At 60.3% G+C, this 17,445-nt stretch overlaps 2 protein-coding genes across 3 annotated transcripts in view; both read left to right on the top strand.

The window, feature by feature from the left end:
* Positions 1 to 159: 159 nt before the first annotated feature.
* On the top strand, positions 160 to 7,546 carry ABHD17A (abhydrolase domain containing 17A, depalmitoylase). Its single transcript, XM_030509504.1, has 5 exons — positions 160 to 289; positions 2,200 to 2,708; positions 4,753 to 4,947; positions 5,598 to 5,777; positions 6,620 to 7,546. Exons 2-5 carry the CDS (start codon positions 2,395 to 2,397, stop codon positions 6,843 to 6,845), a joined length of 915 nt encoding a protein of 304 aa, XP_030365364.1. The 5' UTR covers positions 160 to 289; positions 2,200 to 2,394; the 3' UTR covers positions 6,846 to 7,546.
* Positions 7,547 to 14,665: 7,119 nt separating this feature from the next.
* The window catches only part of REXO1 (RNA exonuclease 1 homolog), a 42,390-nt gene continuing 39,610 nt past the window's right edge, over positions 14,666 to 17,445 (top strand). For both annotated transcript variants that reach the window (XM_030509503.1, XM_030509498.1), the window contains exon 1: positions 14,666 to 15,007. In XM_030509503.1, the coding sequence (XP_030365363.1) occupies positions 14,827 to 15,007 (181 nt within the window). In that variant the 5' untranslated portion in view covers positions 14,666 to 14,826. The remainder of the gene's footprint in view (positions 15,008 to 17,445) is intronic.

Genomic DNA, 17,445 nt, shown 5'->3' with positions numbered 1-17,445 from the left:
CCAGGCCTGGGCCCGAACCAGCACCGCCGCCCCGCGCCCGCCCTGGGGGCTGCGCCGGCACCGGCCGGGGCGCGGGAGGGCTCCGGCCCCGCTCCGCTCCCGCCGCCGTAGCCCCGGCAACGACGGGGAGGGGGGGAGAGGGGGAATGGCGTCAGTTCCGGGAGAAGAGAGGCGGGGCCGGCGGGCCGCTGTGTAGCGCCGCCCCCGCCTCGGAGGTCCGCAGCGGCCGCGCGTCCCTTCGGCAGCCCCGAGCGCGGGGCCCGGGCGGGCCGCGGCGGAGCATGGCCAGGTACGGGCGGCGGGGCGCGGGGAGGGGGTGCATGGGCGGGGGGGCCCACACCCGTCCGGGAGACGGGGGGGATCTCGACCTGGGGGGGTATATGGGGCCCACAGCGGCCGTGGAGGGGGTTCCACCGGTCAGGGCGTGCTGGGGGGGGTGTCCCCACAGCCCCGCAGCGGTCAGTGGTGGGAATGGGGGTGTCAGGCCTGTCGGAGAGGGGGGAGGCCCACGCCGGGCACTATGGGGGGGTCCCACATGGGTCAGTGGGGGCGGGGGGCCTCACACCGGTCAGTGTCTGCGTGGGACCCCCCCCCCCCCCCCGCCCAATGTGGGGTCACACCAGGCAGTGAGGGGAGGGTGGGGGGTGCCAGGCCTGTAAGTGGAGGGGGGAGGCCCATGTTGGTCAATGGGGGGAGCCCACCGGGCAGTGGGGAGGGTCCTACATGGGCCAGTGCGGAGGGGGGGCGCCCATGTAGGTCATTGTGTTTGTGGGACCTCCCCCAACAGCCAGTGTAGGGTAAGAGGCCAGTGTGTATGGGGTCAGGCCTGTCAGTGGGGAGGGGAGGGGGGTGCGCTCACTGGTCAGTATGTGTTTCAGGGTCCCACAGGGTCAGTGTGTGTTTGGGGGTCCCACAGGGTCAGTGTGTGTGTGTCCCCCACTCAGGTTAGTGGGTGCCATGTGGATCCCCCGTTCTGGCTCTGTGTGTGTTGGGGGGGGCTCAGTGCATGTCTGTAGCGAGGATCCAGCCTCACCCGGTGTGGGGCCAGGGTGGGCGTGGGGTGTGGAGCTGGCGCCATGGGGCGAGGGCAGTGGGGCAGGCAGGGCTGCGTGTCCCCAGCCCGGTGTGAGCGTGGCACACACTACCTGCCGCTGCCTGTGTGGCCGCACACCCCAACGTGCCTGTGCAGGTCTGCAGCCACTGGACACCCCCATCCGCTGTGGGTGCCCAAGGTCCCACTGGCACGTGGGGTGCCAAGCATGGGGAGGAATAGGGCTGCTGTGCGATGTCCAGGTGTGACTCCAGCCCCGGCACCGCTGTGGATGGTCACCAGCACGAGGGGGATCCAGATTCAGCCCCAGCCTCTGAAGTGCAGGGATTGCAGCTGGACCGGGGCATGGGGCATCCCTTCTGAGTATGCCCCATCCCTGGCAGTGTTCAAGGCCAGGTTGGACACAGGGGCTTGGAGCAACCTGCTCTAGTGGAAGGTGTCCCTGCCCATGGCAGGGGTTGGAGCTGGATGAGCTTTAAGGTCCCTTCCAACCCAAACCATAGAATCTGGGATTCTATGATATTTCCATGCCACATGCCTTCCCCTCATGGCTGGGCAGGAGGCCTCCCCCCTCCACCCTTTCCTCCCCTTTCCTAGCCCTTGGGAAGCAGATGGAGCGAATTCCTCGGGGTGTGGGCTGGTTTGACATTCCTCAGCTCAAGCCTGTGCCCAAACTTGCAGAAAATAGTTGCTTTTTTTTTTTTTTTTTCCTCCTTTTCTCCCTTCTCCCCTTTTCCTTCTGGAGCTCGGTGCTCCTGCCACACGCCTGTGCTGGCATCCGGGGGGTCCTGGAGGGACTGTGTCCTTTGTACCACCAACTGCATGGCTGTCGTGGAGCATGTGTGTGTGTGTGTGATGTGCTCCCGCTGTCCTCTCCCCCTCAGCGTGGAGCTGTGTGGGCTCGGAGGTGTTGAAGGCGGCTTGTTTTGGGGGGTGCGTGGGTTCAGTGCGAGCGTGGGGGCTGTGAGCAGCGGCTGTGTGTGTGTGTGTGTGTGTGTGTGTGTTGGAGGGGGGCCCCTCAGCTCGGGGAGGGTGCGCTGCATGTGTTCACTGGCACATGGGTGTGCTGGGGAGCTGTGTGTTTGTCCCCATCCGCGGGTCGGGGGGTGCCCGTTGCAGAGCCCTCACTGTGCCCGACCTGCCCGCAGGCCACCGCTGCTGCCCATGGACACAGGGATGGCGGCTGCCGCAGCCCCGACCAGCGCTGTGGGGGGACTGCTGGCGGCAGCTGAGCCCAGGGCCAGCTGAGGACGGGCCTCCCCGGGCCATCGTTGTTGCCGGCTTCTATCCGATTTGGATCCTCCGTCGCTCCGGGTGCAGCTGCCTTTGGCCTCGCCGCCGAAATGAACGGGCTGTCGATCAGCCAACTCTGCTGCCTGTTCTGCTGCCCGCCCTGCCCCAGCCGCATCGCCGCCAAGCTGGCCTTCCTGCCGCCGGAGCCCACCTACGCTGTGGTGCCCGAGCCCGAGCCCGTGGGCAGCACCAGCACCGGCTCCCTGCGGGGCGGCGCCGCGGGCCGCTGGAAGCTGCACTTGAAGGACCGGGCGGATTTCCAGTATTCCCAGCGGGAGCTGGACAACATCGAGGTGTTCGTCACCAAAAGCAGCCGAGGGAACCGTGTCGGCTGCATGTATGTGCGCTGCGTGCCAGGAGCCAGGTGAGTTGCCCGTGGACGTGCCAGCCCGGTGCTGGTGCTGGGGTTTGACCCCGGCTGGTGAAGTGCTGGCGGGCATGGTGCCATCCTGCCACTCCTCAACTTCAGCTGGGTGCCGCCTCCTTGCCCTGGCCTGACCCAGCACCTCGCTGAAGGAGATGGCCCTGCCACAGGGGTTTGAAGGCATCCTGGGCCAGCTCAGCTCCCAGGACCGGTCTAGCTTGTGGCTGCAGCTGGGAATGGGGTTAAACAGAGAGCAGAGGCAAAGCCAGAGGCTGGAGGGATGTTGGGGTTCCCTGGGCTGTCTCACAGATTCCACCCTGATGTCATGTCAGTGACATAATCCCAGCCTGGTTTGGGTTGGAAGGGACCTTAAAGCTCATCCAGTTCCAACCCCTGCCACGGACGGGGACACCTTCCACTGGAGCAGGTTGCTCCAAGCCCCTGTGTCCAACCTGGCCTTGAACACTGCCAGGGATGGGGCAGCCACAGCTTCTCTGGGCACCCTGTGCCAGCGCCTCAGCACCCTCACAGGGAAGAGCTTCTGCCTCAGAGCTCATGTCAATCTCCCCTCTGGCAGGTTAAAGCCATTCCCCTTGGCCTGTCCCTACAGGCCCTTGTCCAAAGCCCCTCTCCAGGTTTCCTGGAGCCCCTTTAGGCACTGGAGCTGCTCTAAGGTCTCCCCTTCAGGAGCCTTCTCTTCTCCAGGCTGCCCCAGCCCAGCTCTCTCAGCCTGGCTCCAGAGCAGAGCTGCTCCAGCCCTCGCAGCAGCTCCGGGGCCTCCTCTGGAGTTGCTGCAGCTGCTGCACATCCTTCTTGTGTTCTTATTCTTACAACACTCCAGTTGTGAACTGAGCATCTGTACCTCACCCCTGAGTCCGTAAACTGGGAAGCTGGAGAGGGATGTGGGATGGAGACCTCCTTCCATCTGCTGGTGGCTAGGCACGAGGGGTTTGTGTGGGGACAGGAGGGGACTTGGCAGCTGCTCCCCAAGCTGGTGGCACAGTTTGGGGGTTCAGGTGCAGAGGGAGGCCCAGTCCCCAAGCCTGCAGCACCCAGCTGAGCCCAGGCACCAGTATCCTCCCAGGAGCAACGTACCCTCCAAGGAATAGCATCTTCAGTGACCTCTGTGTGGGTCAACGCAGCCCAGATCTGCCCTCAGCTTGCCAAGGGCTTCGAACGCACTGGGGGGGCTTGGGGCGAGGGGGGTGGCTCTTATGGGGCTTGGAGACCTGTGTTACAGGAGGCATCTGCAGGCTGCCTGGTGGGGACATCCGCTGTCCCCCTGCCCATGTCACAGGTCCCTGGAGAGAGGAGTCTGGTGCTGGGTTTGCTCTGCTTCCGCACCCACCTGCCCATGGCGAGGCTCAGCGCTGGCCCCGCTCCCAGCACAGGTTGCAGGGCTGGGGGGGATTCAGCCTCCTAAACCCCCCAGGGGCATCGGGTCTCTCATTGTCCTGTCACCACTTTCCTGCTGGGGCATCCAGGCTGGGACATGGACCTCTCTGACCAGCTGTGGGGGTTCGGCAGGTCCCTGAAGACTTGCAGAAGAGAGCCAAGCTTCCATCAATACACTATTAGTTGTAATTTTTAGGATTAACATTGTTTTTCCTCTTATGGTGGATATTTCTTGTGCCTTGTCACTCCCACAATTCACTTCTCTCCCAGCGGCTGGTGTCTTGCCAGGCTCAGGAGAGGAAAAAAAAATCACTGTCAGAATTCTTACTTCAAATCCCCATTGGGCAAACGGCCCCAAATCCCGAGCTTTTTACCAAAAATAGACTCCAAATCTTGAACAGAATCATCCTGCCTTCAGGCTGCCTGTTCCTGCTGGGCTCCGGGTGGTGAGGAGGGTGGGGAGTATCAGTAGTTGGATTGGGGGTGTTGCGAGAACCTTCTGTGGTGGCCAGAGAGGTGTCAGGGGTGTCCTGGGGTTTGGGTTTCAGTCTCTGAAGCAGATGTGCTGGCACATCTGTCCTTGAGCTGCTGGTGGGACCAGGCAGAGTCCATCACTAACCCTCCCTGCCCGTCTCTCCCTGCGCTGCAGGTACACGGTGCTCTTCTCTCACGGCAATGCTGTGGACCTGGGGCAGATGAGCAGCTTCTACATCGGGCTGGGCACCCGCATCAACTGCAACATCTTCTCCTATGACTACTCGGGCTACGGCGTGAGCACGGGCAAGCCCTCGGAGAGGAACCTCTACTCCGACATCGACGCCGCGTGGCAGGCACTGCGGACGCGGTGAGCGGGGCAGGGGAAGGGACGACATTCCCGCTGCTGCCAGGAAAACCCTGTGCTCCAGTGCCTGGAAAACAGGAAATCTCCCAGAAAGGGAACCCAGGCCGCTCGTCACGTGAAGGGGTGGCCGGAAAGCAGCTGCAGGGGAAGCCACAGGGGCAGGGATGCTGCTGGGTGGGGGCTGGCACAAGCTGTGCTCCCCATCTGGCTGTGCCCAGGCTCTCCCCTGGCTGTGCTCAGCCCTGGCTCCCCAACCAGGCTCAAGGTGCAGCCCTGAGCCGGATTCTGCCTCCTCTTCCTGCCAGTAACCGAGCCTGGCTCACAGTGTGGCCCAGGCAATGGGGGCTGCCCATTGCAGCTGGGGTCCACAAACCTACCCATAACACTGCTATAGGCAAGAGTGGCCTTGACACCCCCCAGAATTCATCTGGCAGCTCAGCCCTGGCTGCTTCTTGGTCCTGCTGGGGGTGCAGGGCAGCTACTTTGTGTCCAGCTGTGAGGGGCTGGGGTAAGGCAGAGGGGACAGAGCCCCATTCCCCCACCCCAGGAAGCTTTGCAGTGTGCCGTGACCAGAGCAGGATGACACCCTGGGCTGTGTCTCCCAGTGATGTGATTCTGGTGCTTGGGTGCTGACCTGGCCCCTCCTCTCCCAGGTATGGGATCAGCCCGGAGAACATCATTTTATACGGCCAGAGCATCGGCACGGTGCCCACAGTGGATCTGGCGTCCCGCTACGAGTGCGCCGCCATCGTGCTGCATTCACCCCTCACCTCTGGCATGAGAGTCGCCTTCCCCGAGACCAAGAAGACCTACTGGTTCGATGCCTTCCCCAAGTGAGTGACCTGAGGAGAAGGGACAGGGGTCAGCTCTGCAGGGGCAGTGCCCAGACCAGCTCTGTCCTGGACACCAGCGCTGGCCATGAAGAGGGGTTATGGTGAAAACCATGGACCTGTTCCCCGTGACAGGCTTGAATGTGCCCATTGGCATCCTCTTGCTTTGTGTTCGGTCCCCTCTGGAGCATCATAACCCTTCCCGGGGTCACCATGCCACAGCCTGAGTGCACCCACTTCCCCTGGTGATATCACCTCCTGGCCATCCTGTCCCATCTTTGCCTGCCAGCTTTGGGCCCCTTGTCAAGTATCACAAGTCCCAGGGGTCCCTCTCTCCCGCAAGGGTAATTCCTTGGGCTTTTCCTCCTCTGCAGATGTCAGGGCAGTGGCAGGGAAAGGCAGCGCTGAAGCGGGATGAGCTCCTGCTTCACCTCTCCCTTGCAGCCTGGCCCAAGGGACAGGCCCTGAGCCGGAAGCTGTGGCTGGGAGCCCCCAGCCCACGCTCTGCATCCCAGTGGCCTCACGTGGCCTTTGGGACTGTGCTGGGAACAGCTTCCACTCAGAGCCTGGCACGGCTGATCTCAGCGTTGTCCTGCAGCAGGTCCCATGGGGCTCTTGTCACTGCTGTCTGGTCCTCGTCTTTCACGCTGGGGGAGATCTTCTCCCGGAGCTCCTCCTTGGCAGAAGCTCCATGTCCCAGTGCTCTTCTGGGATCAAAGAGCATTTCCTGGTCCCTCTCCCCAAGGGGATGTGTTTTGGGGGGGGAAGGAGAAATGGGAATGCCTTGATCCCTGTACTTACCCCCCTCTCTCATCTCATCTCTTCCCCACCCACCTTCTTGGCAGCATTGAGAAGATCTCCAAAATCACCTCTCCCGTCCTCATCATCCATGGCACGGAGGATGAAGTCATCGACTTCTCTCACGGCCTGGCACTCTTTGAACGCTGCCCCAAGGCTGTGGAGCCGCTGTGGGTGGACGGGGCCGGGCACAATGACATTGAACTCTACAGCCAGTACCTCGAGCGCCTTCGGAAATTCATCTCCCAGGAGCTGGCCAGCCAACGCAACTAGCCATGGGGCAGGGGGGGTCTGCCCCGGGTCTTCAGGTCTCTCACTGTCCCTCCCCAGTCCCTGCTGCTAGAGGTGCAGTGAGTTTGTACAGCCTCAGCTCCAGGCTCAGGAGAGGGCAGGAGGCGCTGGAGCGGATGGTGCGTTCCCTCTTGGACACGAGCACAACTCTCCTCCCTCCTGGTGGCACCACTGGCCGGGCCGGCAAGAGACGGCAGCTCCCTCCTTCCCCCTTCCTCAGAAAGATGAGAGCCCATCAGGTGGCGTATCCTTGGCTTTGGACATGTCCTCGTCCCCTCTCCTAAACCAGCGAACTCCTGAATTCCTCCTGGCTGCGCTGCTGCTCTGACTATAGCAATAAGGCGAGTTGGAGAGGGGCGGGGGGTCCAGCCTCCTCCCCGGCATCGCTGCAGGGTGGGATGGAGGACATGGCAGTTCCTGCTCTGGACGGAGCTTTCCCAGTGGTGGCACTGGGGTGCCTGGTGTTCACCCCGTGGCCGGGGCAGAGCTGTGTCCCCAAGGGGAGTTTGGGGACACACAGAGGAGGTGCTGCCCCTGTCCCACACCCCCTCCAGCCTGGCTCTGCTCTGCCTTCTCAGAGTGCTCCCCGTGTTCAGGTCACCCCTGGAAAACCTCCTCTGTACCCTCGGGAAACGGGGCGAGGGCACCAGGCACTGAATAAAGAGCAGAGGTTGAACGTTTTACACGTGTGTGCCCTTTCCCTGGGTATTCCTGGGCTGGCTTCCCTGGGCCCCAGCCCCTCGGGCTCTGGCTTTCCTGCAGGCCGATGCCTTTGCTGAGTTGCCAGCGCCGAGGTGCCACAGGTGGGGATGGAGCCCATTGTCTTCCCCCTTGTCTCTTTCACTCAGGCTGTGGGGATGATGGGGGCCCATTCCCCCATGAGCTCCTGTTCTGTTTGATTAAGGGATCCCATGGGAGCAGAGGTGGCGGCTGGCCTCAGCGTCCTGGGGAGCTGTGGCATGGGGACATCCCTATGGCCTGCTGGTGTACCAGGGCCGCTGGTGCAAGGGATGAAGGATGCTCCTGAGCTGTAGGGAGCATCCTTCAAATCTTGGTTTTGACCTGCTCTGTGCCCAGCTCCACTCCGTTGTGATTCCTGGTGCATGCGGGGTGCATCCCACTGTGCCTGTGGGTTTTGCCCCACAGCAGGGCAGAGTGCTGGGGTTTGGGGTCAGCGCCTGCTCTGAAATCACCCCCAGAAGAGCTGTTCCGAGTGTCCAGGTGTTTTCCTGCTCCCAGGACGTCGCTTGCCCCAACCCAAGCAGCAAAGCATCACTCTGCCCCTTCCTGCACCCACAGGGACCCTTGTGGGGCTCCCAAGCACCGGTTCCCCCTTCCCTGTCCCTGTCACCCCTGTGTCCCCTCCCCGGTGCAAGGCCGTGGGGCTGGTGGCTCATGTGAGGAGTGGTAATCTCCTTAGCCAGCTCTCAGGGGGTCAGGGGCCTTGTGGTGGGGCTCAGAGCACTCAAATGCACCCATTGCTTGGGACTGGGAGCCGGGGGGGGGTGAGGCAGGGAGCACGGGACCCCCACAACCTTCCCCTCCCCTTGGGACCAGGGCAGGGTGCTCCAGTGAAGGAGAGGGGGCCCTCCCTTGGTGCTGGGGCTCTGCAGGAGGATTTGGATGTTGGGGCTTTTGGTGGTCTCCCCCCTTTTCCAGGGGCTTTAGGGTCAGGAGCTGGGATGGGATGTCTGGCTTCTCCCTGAGCATCCCCCCAGCCCTCCCCTCACTTCCCCAGCTCACCCCACGCAGCTGCTGGGTGGTTTTAGAGCCTTCAGCTCACACGTGTGCTGGAAGCCAAAACCACCACGGTCACCCAGCCCGGCTCCCCGATCAGCAGGGCTGGAGCAGCCCCCGGCACCCTAATCCCTGCACAGAGACGTGTTGTTTGCACCATGAGTATTTTTATCCTCTTACTGCTGCCTGTTTCCTGTCAAGGAGCGGCTCTGCCTTGCCAGTGGGACGGCTCAGAGCTGGTGGTTGGGTTCAGGAGATGTCGCGGTGGTTTGAGGTTGTGTTTACGGCGTCTCAGTTTATGAACAAAGGCAAAAAGACAGAAATGCTCAGCCTGATGCCCCAAATTTAGACCCAGCTCAGGTATATGGGATCCCAGTGAGCTGGCTGCCCCCTCAATGGCGGGGAGCTGGGGCTGTGATCCATCATCCTTAGGGATTGGAGCTTTTAGGGTCTGGATGCTTCCCTGCTCCTGACCGAGGGGGCTCAGACTCTGTCCTCACCCGGGCACGAGCAGCTGGAGCGAGGAGGGAGAAGCACTAATCTGTACATGAGGTGCAGGGTCTCCAAAAAGCTGCCAGAGCCAGAGCTGCTCTGGGGGCCCTGGGTGCAGCAGCCCCACCAGTGCGGCCAAACTGGGCCATGAGCCACCAGGATGGCAGTTGTGTCCCCACCGCTGGTGCCATGGCTTGGGAGCACCAGGAGGGGACAGGGAAGGAAAGGGGCTGGGGCTGGCCCTGGCTGGGGTTTGGTGCCTGGGGGGGGACTGGGAAAGGCAGAAAAGCCTCAAAGTGCCCCCAAAGTGCCTCCAGCAGCCAGAGCAGAGACAGGGCAGGCGCCAGCACGGGCAGCTCCTGCTCCCATCGCTGCAGTCGCAGGGACATGGCTGGGCTGGGGGCGGTCCATGTGTGCACATACGTGTGCATGCATGTGCATGTGTGTAATGGCTGTGGATAAGGGGACAACATCCTGGACATCTCAGGAATCCCATGGTGGGAAGGATGGGATCCCACCGCCGTGTGCCTTCGGCAGAGGAGCGATGCCCGTGCAGCCAGGCCGAACATGGGGACGTGGGGCTCACCAGGTGACTGCCCAAGAGGGGTTTAAGTCTCTTTGGGGCATAAATGGGGCTTTTGATGGCCGGGGCCTGCGTGCCACAGTCATGAGACCCCATTCACAGGCCGAGCTCAGTCATGGGACCCAGAAAACTGCATTAAAGCATCTTAAGGAGCTTTTTTCCGAGCTCTGCTCTGGTTTTTCACGTGCTCGTCATATGAATAAACATGATATAAAAGGGCAGAGGGGAAGGATCCCATCGGTGGTCAGGCTGGGGAGAAGGGAAGGTGCTGGAGGAGGGATGATGCCAGGGTGAGGGACTCTGCACGGCACTGGCTAAGGTGGAGGGAAGGGGACAAGGAAGGACAGGGAGAGCAGAGGATGCGCTGGCAGCAGGTGAGTGAAGCAGTGACCTAGGGCTGGTGGGGGGACACCGGGGGCAGCTCTGGGGGGTCTGTCCCTGCTCCTGGAGCAGCCCAGGCGCTGGAACATCCCGGCGCTTCCCTGGTGAGAGGCGGCGAGCGTGGAGTCGTGTCGTGGGGAGGGGGGGAGCTCGGGGGGCACCCACCACCCTGCGCTGTGGCTGGTGGGGGACAGCAGTGGTGGGTGCCCAGCGGTCCCCAGAGGTCCCTGTGCTGGGGGTGGAGCTTGGGCCTGGCTTCTGCAGGTGGGTAATGGTGGGATGGACCCATCCAGCTTGTGCTGTGCACATACATGTGTGCACATACGTGTGCATGCACAGACGCGTGTGCCTGCAGACGTGCACACACCATTCCCACCTGCACATGGACACCCAAGCACACACACGCAGGCTTGCACACGCATTCACATCCACACGTGTGCACACACACACACACACACGTGTGGATGTGCATGCACGCGTGTGCACCCCCACGCTGCACTCCTCACCCCCATAGCGGGGGTTTCCATGTGCACCCCCCTGGGGAAGCCAGCGCTGCCCCTGTGGGTCTCACTCGCACCCCACATGTCCCAAACCATCGCCAGGACAGGAGAAGCAGCGTCGGGGCTGCCGGGGAGCTCCATGGGCTGCAGATGGGGGGCTGGCCGGGGACCCCCCAGCTCCCCCAGTCCCTTCCCTCCTCTCCTCTGTCTCTCCTCTGCAGGAGCGCTCGGCGGGAGGAGAGCGGGGCCGGCCCCTGCCCCTGTGAGCTTCCCTTTGTCATCCTATGCCTGAGCGATGCCTGGAGGCTGGGACGGTGAAGGGAGGCCCACGGGTGCCACAGCCCTGCGGCGACCACGCCTGGACAGGACATGAGGGACCACGCACATGGGGCCTGAGGATGAGTCCTAGTGGGGCTGGAGCACCCTGGGGGGCTGAAGCATCCCCTTGGAGGGGCAAAGCATCCCCATGGGGGGCTGGAGCACCCCCTTGGAGGGGCAGAGCATCCCCATGGAGGGCTGGAGCATCCCCTTGGAGGGGCAAAGCATCCCCATGGAGGGCTGGAGCACCCCCTTGGAGGGGCAAAGCATCCCCATGGGGGGCTGGAGCATCCCCTTGGAGGGGCAGAGCATCTCCTTTGGGTGCACAAAGCATCCCCTTGGGCGGCTGGGGCATCCTTCCCAGGCTGGATGATACCCAGTGGGTTGGGACTGGGCAGTGTGGGATGAAGCAACCACGCCATTGCCCAGGGATGTGGATGGGCAAGTGGGGTGTCACAGAGCACCCCTGGCCATGGAGGGGCTGGGGAGGGAGCAGGATGCTGCAGTGGGGCCAGGAGGGACCCCCGTGCGGGATAGGGACCACGGCAGGATACATAAGGATGGTACCAGGATGGGATACCAGGAGCACTGGGACAGGCCTATCCCTGTGAAGAGACAACCTGGTGTGAGGACACCTGAGCAGCTCTGAGGAGCACAGTGGGAAAATTCCCACATGGATGCAGATAAAATCTGACACCCCCACTGAGGGGAGCAGAAACTTGCCCTGGGAGGTCCCTTTATAGAGTGATATAAAACAACAAGCAAGAGGCAAACGTCTGCAAGGAGGAAGGCTCCCGCCACATGAGCATCTCCAGCTGGTTTCCTCTTTTTTGGCTCTTTTCAGCCCAAAAACCTCAACCCAATTCACCCGGCCCCAGCTTTATCACAGGATGGAGATCGCGGGGGGAGGCAGGGACCCACTTTGCCTGTGGCTGGGCCTGGGCTGGGAGGGTGGGGATAAGGTTTTGGGGGCCACCCCCGAGCCCTGGTTGCCCCAAGGCTGGATCCATCCTCCTGCCCTGAGGAAGAAGCCGGGAGCATCCCCTGTGGCAGGTCTGGAGCCGTGTTTCTGGGCTGCATCCTCTGTTCAGCCCCCGTGTGCTGGGGGAGGCCCATCACAGTCACAGCAGCGGAACGGGCTGTGGTGATGGTGGGTGCAGCCCTGATGTGGTGACATCCCTCTGCCTGGCTCTCCCCAGGGGCACCCACCAGCACAGGCCTCGCTCCTGAGGGGTGCTCACATCCTTAGGGATGCTGGCACACATCCCTCTGTGCTGCCCTTTGTCCCACGTGGGGACTTAGAGGTGCTGTGACAACCCTGCCCGAGGTTGTTCCCCTCCTCAAATCTCTCCTGTCTCCTTAAACTGGGGCATTTGGCTGTCAGATGTGAGCCATGCTGGGGAGCAGAGCATCAGTCATGGCTCAGATCCACCCAGATGGGTGAATTTGGGGGACCCTGTTCTCAGAGGACCCCCACCTGCTGTGTGCAGGGACCCTCAGGACCATTTCCAGTGCTGCTAACTAGGAGCTGGGTGCGCATCCCAGTTAACTGAGCTGCCCTTCCCACGTGGGGAAGCGAAAGCCTGAACCCATTTCAGGCAGTTTTTCCATGTGGGGTCCTCCAGGTCTGGACAGAAATGAATGGTTTATATTATTTTATATTATTTTGGTTTATTTTGCCAGCTTGGGAGTTGAGTGAACACAGGGTGAGAGCTATAAGGAAAAGAAAGGCTATTATTCAGCTGAGTGCAGAGTCCTCTCCCTACAGCTGAAGTTATGCAAAATAGATTTACCTACATCACAGAAATAAAAGTGCTTTCTTTTTTGGGGGAGAAGGAACAGCTTCTTGCTTTTCCAGCCCTTGTGGGAGGCAGGAGCGTGCGTAGGGATGCTCAGTGCAAGCCCTCCCCAGGTAGCTACTAAAGCACCTTGTGTCGGCTGCACGCTCCCGCTAGAGGAGCTGCTCATCTCCTGCGGTTCCTGCTTTTGAGAAGGTTTTTAGCCATTCCTCCAGTGTCCCAGGGCCAGCAGCTGCTTGTCCCAAACCTGACAGTGCCGGGCATCGGTGTCCTGCTCACCCTGCCCTGCATTTTAACTGGGTGCTGCGGTGAGTTCCTCTCCTGATGCCCTCAGCTCCTGGACTCTCTCTGCTGGGGGCGATGGGCAGCAGCATCGCGCTGTTGTGGTGCCCTGTTTGAAAATAAAGGGGTTTATCTTCTTTTTTTTAAGCTCGCCATGAACCGTGACTTTTGTAATCCTTCCCTCGGCCTCCCTCGGGCCACAGGACAACTCCTTCTGTGCCTTTCTCTACATCATCTCGCTGGCTCCCTGTGCTGCGCCAGAGCTTTCTGCCCTATCTCCCATCTCTGCTTTCACAAGTGATGAGGCTTTCCTGGATGACTCCTTCCCTCTGGACTGGAGCTTTTGGCTCCACTTCATGGGATTTCTCCCATGGGCCACTTGCTGTCCTCCCCCACCCTGCTGAAGGAAACTCAAGGTAGAGGCAGTGCCGGGTGGTTCCCAGCACTCTCGCCTGCCTGATACCCCCCCCTCAGCCAGCTGCACAACAAATTGCTGTTACCATGTGCCTCAGTTTCCCCAGTGGTAAATATGGGTGTGATGATTGCCTGAGGAATCATAGAATGGTTTGGGTTGGAAAGGACCTTAAAGCTCATCCAGTTCCAACTCCCTGCCACAGGCAGGGACACCTTCCACTAGAGCAGGTTGCTCCAAGCCCCTGTGTCCAACCTGGCCTTGAACACTGCCAGGGATGGGGCAGCCACAGCTTCTCTGGGCACCCTGTGCCAGCACCTCAGCACCCTCACAGGGAAGAGCTTCTTCCTTATATCTAACCTGAACTTCCCCTGTTTCAGTTTGAACCCATCACCCCTTGTCCTATCGCTACAGTCCCTGATGAAGAGCCCCTCTCCAGCATCCTTGTAGGCCCCCCTCAGATACTAGCTTCTCTTCTCCAGGCTGAACAGCCCCAATGTTCTCAGCCCGTCTTCACACGGGAGGTGCTCCAGCCCCTGAGCATCCTCGTGGCCTCCTCTGGACTTGCTCCAACAGCTCCATGTCCTTCTGATGCTGAGGACACCAGCACTGCACACAGTGCTGCAGGTGGGGTCTCACCAGAGCAGAGCAGAGGGGCAGGATCACCTCCTTCGACCTGTGGTCACACTTCTTTTGAGGATATGGTTGGTTTCTGGGCTGCGAGTGCACACTGAAGCCGGCTCATGTTCAGTTTCTCATCAACCAACACCCCCAAGTCCTTCTCCTCAGGCTGCTCTGAATCTCTTCTCCACCCAACCTGTAGCTGTGCTTGGGATTGCCTCGATCCACATGTAGACCTTACACTTGGCTTGTTTGAACTTCATGAGGTTGGCATCAGCACACCTCACAAGCGTGAGGTGATCCCTCTGGATCCCATCCCTTCCCTCCAGCGCATCAACCGAACCACACAGCTTGGTGTCATTGGCAAACTTGCTGAGGGCGCATCAATCCCGCTGCCCATGTCGCTGACAGAGCCGTTGCGCAGGATCGCTCCCAGCACCGACCCCTGAGGGACTCCCCTCGTCACTGGGACATGGAGCCGTTGACCACAGCTCTCTGCGTGCGGCCATGCCGCCAATTCCTCCTCCCCGTGGTGTCCCTCCCGCTCACACACCAGGATATCGTGGGGGAACCGGACCCCGCACGCTCCGCGCTCGCCACAACGCGAGCGCCCCCCCCCGGCCGCCATTATCCCCCTCGCCCCGCCCCGCGTCCCGCCCCTCGCCGCGCTCAGGCGCGCTGCGGGCAGCCCTGTGCGGGCAGCGGCGTCGCGGGGGCCTCGCCGCCGGGCCCGGCAGTTCCAAGATGGCGGCGGGGCCGGTACCGGCGTTGTGAGGCGGGAGCGTGTCGCCGCCGCCCGCTCCTCCTCCATCCCCGGCCCCGCCCCGCAGCCGGCGGGATGCTGAGATCCACCGGCTACTTCCGCGGCATCGACTGCCCGTTCCTCAACGCCGGGGGGCCGGGCGGGGGCCCGCCCTGCCGCCGGCCCTACTGCCACTTCCGGCACCCCCCGGTGGCGGCGGCGCGGTGTGGAGCCTCCGGCGGGTCCGGCACGGGGCTCGCAGTCGGTCACGGCGCAGGTACGGCCCCGGCCCGGCTCTCTGGGCCGCGGTACCTCCTTCTCCTCCGCTTGTCATTCTCCCTCCTCGGGCTGAGGTTGGTCCCGGCCCTGCGCCGCTCCCCACCGCGGCCCTACCCCGCAGCAGCAGCAGCAGCAGCGTGTCCTCCCCTGGCAAGGGCAGGCCCGTGCGCTTCCTCCTCCTCACGCCCGCCCGCCCTTCAGGGCCTGAATCTGCCTCCGGCTCCTCTAAATCCCACCTGCCCCCGGGGCTCTGGTGTTTCCCCCTCAAGCCCCTCTCGAGTGCGGTGTATCCCCATCACCCAGGTGGGTCCCCCCTGCCCCTGAGCTCTTGTGTTTGCCTGTGCTCAGCCCTGCCCGTGCTCAGCCCTGCCCATGCTCTGGGCCCTTGGTTGTCACCTCTTGTTGCATCTGGAGGAGGGTCTCAAGGGGCTTTTCTGCCCCATTTGGTGTGAAAGAGATGGGTATCTCCTGCGCCTCATCATCGGTGGGATCCTGCAGTCGCTATCTGGCCCAGGGGAGGTGATGAGCAGCTTTACAAAGTACCTGCTTGCCTGAGGACAGTCTGTCTGTCACCAGGACGGAGGCTGCAGAAGGGCAGCTCTGACTGGTCCCTTTCTTTGTCCCTCCAGGCAACCTGGCTCACGTGGCAATGAGGCGTCAGGGCAGCCTTGCAAACCTCTGCTGACAGTAACTGTGCTGTCACATCCCTTCAGGAGGTGCCTAGATTTTGGGAGCTGGAGGAGATGTGTTTTCTAGCCCAGTGCTGGTGGGTTGTCCTGGGGGGCTGTGGTGAGCTGGGCCCCCCTCCCAGTGAGGACTGGAGTAAGGCATGGAGCGCTGCCAGGCTTCTGAAATGAAGCTTGGCTACCAAAGAGCTACTGAGCTATTGTTCTCCTCAGTTCTTCCAGCAACTCTTGTCGTTTTATGTTATTGGCTGATCTCTTTATTTTATTTGGAGAGAAAAGCCTTTATTCTTCTCCCTAGAAGAATGCTGCTTGCTTGCTTTTTGTTAACACTTTGTTATTTCAGTCAGGTGTACTTGCTAGTATGTGTGGTCTCTAACAACCTGAAGTAGAAGTTGTCAAAAGAAAGCACAACTTGTGGGGTTTTTTTATTGTGTTTGCTTAACTTTGGGTTATCCACAAGTTTGGAAGATGATTAATTCTTTGTGTCTCCTGGTTACCAGGACAACTTACCACAACTGTGGTTTAGTTTAAAATAAAGGAAGCCTACTCAGGCCTGTCACAGGCAAACAGATGTCATGTTAGAAAGACAAAAGTTTTTGCCTCTTTCAGTGTTCTTTTGAATTTGAAAAGCTCCCTATGACCTTTCAGGATGGTCCTGTAGGTGCTTGGTACAATCCTCTTTCGGTTTACTATTCCTGTTTGTCTTTAGATATCTATAGAGGGGCAGTTTTGGAACCAGACTTGCTCATTTTGGTCTGAAACAGATGTTGCTGTACTAAATAAAAACGGGTGCTGGTTTTGGTTTTCGAAATGGGGAAGTGAAGGTTGGTCTTTAGTAAAACCTCCTGGTGCACTTGGAAAGTGTGTGCAGCTTCTAATACCGTCTGAAAAGTGTTAACGCAAGAATTGAGTGTGAATGGCAAGAAAGAAATCATCTCAATGGCTTGTTAGGCCTGGCTTGGGTGTCAGTGACCCAGGAGAAAGAGCTTGTGTTTTGGGGAGTGAGAGTGGTGTAATTATGGTATTATGGCTCTAGGAGAAGCTCTGGCTTTTGGAAAAACAAAAGCTAGAGCGTGGGTTAGTTTTCCTGGGTAGAAATGTTTCCCACTTGTGAAAGACGCAGGATCGTGAGGCTTAACTTCCAGCCCACTGCCTCCCACATCCCACCGCCGGCTCAGTGCCTCTTCCTGTCCCCTTTCCCAAACTCCTGGCATCTAATGCATGGCACTGCTGTCATAAACAGGGATCCGCAAGTTCTGCCTCAGCCCACTGTTGGATTTGAGCCATTTTTGCTATGTTGGTTTCAATTGAGAAATGGAACCTGCTGCAGAGTGCTGTCTTTTGGAAAGGGCTCTGCTGGCCTTGCGAAAGGGGCCTGATTTCTGAAGGAGCAGAAAAGGCTTTGGCAGTTGTTTTGTAAGCAGCGCTATGGCTTAGCTTCAACCGAAGGGTTCAGGTCGAAGTGCTCCTGTCTTTTCCTCTCTCTGTCTGAAGCTCGTCTAGCCCGGAAGGATGTATTTAAGATTTACACTAGAGGGTGTAGTAGTTTAGCTGGCAACCAGGCAACCATCTTCTTGAGAGCAGGTTCTCAGCCAGCAGAAGTTGCTCCCTGTTAGTGAAACTGCCTGTCTTGTTTTAAAGTAGCCTTATAACAGTGCACTTGGGCATATTTGACCTATTTAAACATGTCACTCAATAAATAAGCTTTGAAAGCATAACTTTTTTGCCGAAGCAGGTGGCTATCTACACC

Source organism: Strigops habroptila, chromosome 20 (assembly GCF_004027225.2).
Source record: "Strigops habroptila isolate Jane chromosome 20, bStrHab1.2.pri, whole genome shotgun sequence".
NCBI lineage: Eukaryota > Metazoa > Chordata > Aves > Psittaciformes > Psittacidae > Strigops > Strigops habroptila.
The sequence above is the reverse complement of the archived record's forward strand: the minus strand, read 5'-3'. Positions and strand labels throughout refer to the sequence as shown.

What these genes read in the sequence shown, in the direction of transcription:
- ABHD17A (XM_030509504.1), top strand. Translation starts at nt 2,395, where the DNA reads ATGAACGGGCTGTCGATCAGCCAACTCTGCTGCCTGTTCTGCTGCCCG. An exon ending in CGCTGCGTGCCAGGAGCCAG is followed by an intron (nt 2,709 to 4,752) that starts GTGAGTTGCCCG and finishes CCTGCGCTGCAG; the next exon opens with GTACACGGTGCTCTTCTCTC. An exon ending in TGGTTCGATGCCTTCCCCAA is followed by an intron (nt 5,778 to 6,619) that starts GTGAGTGACCTG and finishes CCTTCTTGGCAG; the next exon opens with CATTGAGAAGATCTCCAAAA.